At 42.6% G+C, this 5,771-nt stretch overlaps 1 protein-coding gene across 1 annotated transcript; it reads left to right on the top strand.

Moving 5' to 3' along the window:
• Positions 1–218: 218 nt before the first annotated feature.
• On the top strand, positions 219–1,930 carry LOC147879755 (F-box/kelch-repeat protein At1g80440-like). The gene has a single exon (XM_087371823.1). It carries the CDS (start codon positions 227–229, stop codon positions 1,400–1,402), a length of 1,176 nt encoding a protein of 391 aa, XP_087227949.1. The 5' UTR covers positions 219–226; the 3' UTR covers positions 1,403–1,930.
• Positions 1,931–5,771: the final 3,841 nt, after the last annotated feature.

The following is a 5,771-nucleotide window of genomic DNA, read 5'->3' as shown; positions in this document are numbered from 1 at the left end:
ATCTAGTGCCCGTTTGAGAAAGTGACATGTAGGGCCCATGGTCCATGTGTTTTTTGTATGTATTGATAAGGATAAGGCTTGTCAAAGTTATGGGGTGAGGAGAAAAGTTGATGTGAAGACTCAAGAGGATCTTAGGATTAAGATAGGATAAGGGACGTGGCGAAGAAATCCATAGCTCAGAATCACTTTTGTGTCTCGACTCTTGTATCCATCGTCACTTGCCAAGATGCTCAGGGCTTTTCTAAATGGAGATGCTTCTTATATGGATCTCTGCGGCTCTCTGATTGATACACTGCACCTTCTTCTCCTAGTATCTATGGGTGCTCTCGATCTTGACAGCTCCGAAATCATCCCTTGCCTTCCACAAGAAATCGCTACTGCTTGCCTTATGCGTGTTTCATCCACCCTTCACTCCCATCTCTACTCTGTCTGTCGCTCCTGGAAGACCTTGCTCCAAAGCTCCGAGTTCAATCACGAACGCAAGCGATCGGGTTTTGTCGATCAGTTGAGCTGCTTAATCCAAACTTTGCCCCAGTATCACGGCAAGCATCCTGTCTATGGGGTCACGGTCTACGACTTTAAGCTGAACTCTTGGGAGAGACTTCCTCCGATTCCAGATCATCCCGAGGGTCTTCCTCTTTTTTGCCAGTGTGTCTCTGTCAGAGAAAACCTTGTATTGCTGGGTGGTTGGAATCCTGCAACATGGGAGGCCGAGAAAAGTGTGTATATTTTCAGCTTCTGGACGGGCAGATGGAGAAGAGCTTCTAATATGCTCAACGTGCGTTCCTTCTTCGCTTGTGGAGTTTTGGGCAATCTTGTTCTTGTAGCTGGTGGCCATGACGACAGCAAGAACGCCCTCAATACTGCAGAAGTCTATAATCTGGAATCGGACGAGTGGAGAGCACTTCCGAGCATGAGCCAGGAGCGGGATGAATGCAGGGGAGCGGTGTTGGATGGCAGATTTTTCGCTATCAGCGGTTACGCTACCGATTCCCAAGGGCAATTCGTAAGGAGTGCTGAAGTCTTCGATCCCTGCACGGGTCTTTGGAGCACGGCCGAGGACATGTGGCCTATGGGGAGCTGTCCCAGCGTAGTCATACCCCTGGACGCGCAGCACCTCCTCGCGCTGGATAAGCACGAGCTGCTACGGTACGATTTGAAAGCCAATCTGTGGAGCACGATTGATTCAATACCTCGATCGATCCAGGTAGCGCCCTGTGCCACAGGGTTGGGTGGATGTGGGATCTTCATAACGGGGGCGACTCCCTCGGCCACTGGGGTGTACAGCTTCTATGTATACCGATTCAAGGAGGGATGGGATGGAAAAGGAGAATGGGTGGAAGTAGAAACTGAGCACGAATTTGCTAATCTTGCGCAGGCAGCATGTACAGTGGAGAACTGATCACAAAATTCAAGTCTAGCACACACAATACACAAAACGAGCTTCCAATACTTGTATCTTAGCTAGAGATCCTGTATGATCTTAGCGTGCGACGAACTGAGCTTCCCTGTGAGAGATTCTGCTTCCAGTCCTATATGATCTTAGCCTGCGACGGATTCACTGCGAGAGATTGGGCTTCCAATGCTTCATGATCTTAGAGTGAGACGGATTGAGCTTCCAATTATCTACCTGCGAGAGATTTGTGCTTCCAATCGTAGCCTACGACGGATTGAGCTTCTAATGATCGATGTGTGTTTCCAATCCTATATGATCGTAGCCTGCGACGGATTGAGCTTCTAATGATCTATCTGTGTTTCCAATCCTATATGATCGTAGCCTGCTGCGACGGATTGAGCTTCCAATCATGTATCTTAGCGAGAGACTGAGCTTCCAAGCCATGAACTCAACGTTGTACAGGTGAATTTAAGCTCTTGTATTATATCTCAGTACTCAATTCTACTGAGGATCTATACTTTCCCAACTACCTAATACATATAACTTAACCTAGTTTGGGTATCTTGTCCGCTTCTAATAATTGACATGCCGATTTTCCAACACCTTGGGCACCTATTCGAAAAGGGTTTTTTTTAATTGAGAAATTCAAGCTGGTGTATATGGTGATGGCATTTATTAGCATGTCTCTAGGTGGAGATAGCATTATTAGGAGTGTCTCTATGGTCTAGAATTGAAACTCCTTTGGTGAATAAGGTGGAGATAGCATTCATTAGCACTTCCTCTAGTCTAGGATGGAAACTCTTTTGTGAATTTACATGAAACTTTTAAAATAATTAATTAAAGCTAAACAAAAAAATTACAGTCTTACAAAAATTTCCTTTTATTAGTCCCGCTAATTTTTAAAAATTGTTTGCTTTCTCTTTTGCATTCAAAAGAGCTCGCTACACCACTATACTAGGAGGCATTGCCCTAGCACACTTCATGCACTCTTGTTTTTCAATCAAGAAAATCAAGTTGGTATATCTTAGATGAAAAGGTGGAGAAGCAATTAACTCAAAGACATCCTGTACAGATGATGTTGAAAAAAAATTCGTCAAGAGGTTTTAAATTTTTATCCTCATAAAAAAGAGGGGAGGGCATCACTTCCCTCATAACCAGAGGGACGTCCCATCCTCCCTTTTTTGCTACTGAATACATTTTTGAATTTTTTTCTCCATAGATCCCATCCACCACGACCTCCCTTTTTTGCTATTGAATACATTTTTGAATTCTTTTCAGTTGGGGACATTTTATTGAAAGTGAGAGATGGGAGGGGTTGAAGACAATTTGGAGACTTGATTGATTGGGAGGGTTGAAAGTGTTACGTTAGTCATAATCACACAAGCCTAAGGCTTGGTTATGGTGAGGCGGGAGACCAATTGGGCTTGATAGCACTTGCAGTTAGTGGGGCTTCAAGGGCTTGGGTCTAGGTTTATTCCTAGGCCTAGGCATTAATGAAGAGGAGCAAAGGGAAGCCCATGAGAGGGCTAGAATGGTAAGGTCCTTTGTGGGACACGTGGCACTATGAAGAAGTCATTTGGCAAGTGCTGGGTTCAAGGGTGGATTCTAGAGCAGGAGCTCACAAAAGTAATAAAGAAATGGAAGGAGCTCACGGTCAGAATTTGATGGCTGGGTGGTAAATGGAGTAGAGCTCTTCTTCTTCTTCTTTTTTGGCAAAAAAAGGAGATATTATATTATCTTTGAGTAAACTTTGTACATCATCAGAGTTTAGCCAATAGAGCTTTGTTGTCACTGGACAGAACTAACACCTTGCAAAAACAGTAATAGCAAAAAAAGAAACCAGATACATCCTCAAAATTTAGTGTGTGAACCAAAAGGAACTTAAAAGGAGAGGTTGGTAGCCTCTTCATTGAGACCTGCTCTATGAACAGAGGTAGTAGTAGCAAGAACACCCTGAACAAGATCAATAGGCATCTCATCACAAGCATGAGAAAAAAGCTCAGATGAGGGAGTAGCATCATCAGAATGGTTCTGTGTAGAAGGGCGGTCAGTTGAGGGTGGTCTTCTCTGTCATGCTCATCAGAGATAAAACACCATCGCTTGTGCTTTGTGATGTCAGCATTCAACCTTGTGTGTTCCAGATTGTAGGCCCCTATCTGAAATTCAAGTCTTCATTTTTCCTATCCCACCATGAAGCAAACAAGGCATCAATACATAAATCTTTATGATTAAACTAAAAATTATTTCTAGAGATCCAGATATACCATAGAGCATGTGCCCTTATTTGGAACCAAGGCATGCCTGATTTTGCATGCATCCCCTAGAAGTATAGCTTTCCAATTAATTGGCTCTCCACACTCTATCTATATGAGCTTCCAAACTCTTGTGGCATGAGGGCAAGCTACAAATAATTGAAAAATATCCTCCAAAGGGGCAAGGTATCTTTTACACTTCCCATCTCCCTTTTCTATTTTGAGTCCTCTAGCATTTGTCCATACTGCATTGTGAAGAATGAGCCAAGAGAGATAGGACATCATCTCTGGAACGTGTTTAACCCAAATTTTGTCAAATCTAGCATACCATTTATCTCTACTATCCTTCAGATTCCATCTAGCATTAAGGGTTCTAAAGAGATCATCCATATCAACAATTAGGGTTGGAATAGGAAGGATAGAAGAGCATCCTACCCAACTGAATTGTTTATGTAAGATTAGCACAGAGCCACCCTTCCATCTAACATCTCCCTGCCAGAGTTCAAACCTACTCAAGATAAAGCCCTGGTTTTGATTGGATAGAGAAAATTCCCTGCCATGTCTTCCATCTGAAAAGGTCTATGTGCCACAGTTGTCCCCAAGATTGCAATCCTTTCTTAAACAAGGTAGTTGCCAAAGTAAATTGCTCATTAGCTAGTTGAGAGTTCCTGAAAATTAAAACTCAAATTGACTCAATGGCCATAAAAGCACCTTTTCTAGAGAACTGCAAAAAGGCTTTTATATCCTTAAAAGCTCCCCAAATGGATTTCTACAGTGAGCTCCCTTTGGCTTTGTAGGGTTTAGGATTGAAGACATCAAAAACTAAGGGGTAGTTCTTCCACTTGGGAGCCATGTAGAGTTTAACGTGTTTCATATTTCTCAGCAGAAGCTAAGCCTAATCACACTCTAGGTTTAAAAGAGCTTTAATTACCCAACTAGCAGAGAGCTTTTTGGCTGCAATTGAGATGTCTATAACTCCTAGCCCTCCTTTCCTGAGTTTAATGCAGTAGCTCCATCTTACTTAGAAATTTTATAGCTACCTCCCCACAAAAAAGATCTACAAATCCTAATGAATCTGTCTAACCCAGATTTTGAAGGAGACTAGCAAGAGAGATAAACAAATAGGAATATGGTAAATGCAGTGGTTGAGAACTAGTCTCCTCCCTACCAAATTGGACTAAAAACCCCTCCGCTTGTCAGTTCTTTTCTAAAATCTACCAAAAACCACCCCCACCTTTGTTTCATTGTTATTTCAAAACCCATGGGGATCCCTAGCAATCTAAATACTGTGCCCTTTTTGCTTCCGAGACATCCCAAATCATGCAAAACCAGTTGTTCCTTGCCACTTAAAGTGTCATAGCCTCTTTTTGACTGTTGATCATGGAACTTGATCATGGAACTTGAGGCTTTGCAAAAAGTGTTATGACAGTCCATAACACATATGACATCTTGCTCATTATTCCTACGGGTAAGAGTGGTATCATCTGCAAATTGCTGACACACTAACTACTTACCATTCATGATTTCAATCCCCTGGGAGGTTAACTTCCTAAATTTGACTCTTGAGAAGAGGGGCTAAGGGACAGCCTTCTTTGATTGATCTTTAAAAAAAAAAGGTTCTCCCATATCTCCATTGACACTTACCTTAGCTGTGAAGCATTAGTGGTGGGTAGTGTTATGGATAAAATTGTCTAAGGAAAAAGGCATTAATATATGTGTGTGTTTGTATATGTGGCAATAGTATAATAAAATATGGTGTGCATAGGGCCCAAGGTTGAGGTGGTAGGGCATGACCATGTGCCACCCTTCCATGTAAGAGGACCCATAAGGTGTGTTGTACATAATCCATAATAGTAATAATATAAAATGCAAGGTGGCATGGCTCCTCCATGTGCCACCCCTCCACCTAGGCTGCATTTAGTGAGATATGGCTCAAAGTCCATGGGAGAAGCAATATAAAATAGGTGGAGATAGATATTATATTGAGTTATTCCCTCCATATGGGATAGTCCCATGTGGGGGAGGTATAGAAGGACCAAGAGAGCTAGTTAAATAATGGGGAAAGTAGGATGAGGTGGCAAGATTCCTTGTGCCAACCCTCCACTTGTCCTCCCAGAGGTTTG

This window comes from Dipteris shenzhenensis, chromosome 33, assembly GCF_047967505.1.
Source record: "Dipteris shenzhenensis isolate YYH24624 ecotype China chromosome 33, Dip_SZ_1.0, whole genome shotgun sequence".
Classification (NCBI taxonomy): domain Eukaryota; kingdom Viridiplantae; phylum Streptophyta; class Polypodiopsida; order Gleicheniales; family Dipteridaceae; genus Dipteris; species Dipteris shenzhenensis.
This window is presented reverse-complemented; position numbering and strand designations above follow the sequence as displayed.

Bases quoted from the DNA above. Each gene is read 5' to 3' on its own strand.
- LOC147879755 (XM_087371823.1), top strand. From the start codon at position 227: ATGCTCAGGGCTTTTCTAAATGGAGATGCTTCTTATATGGATCTCTGC.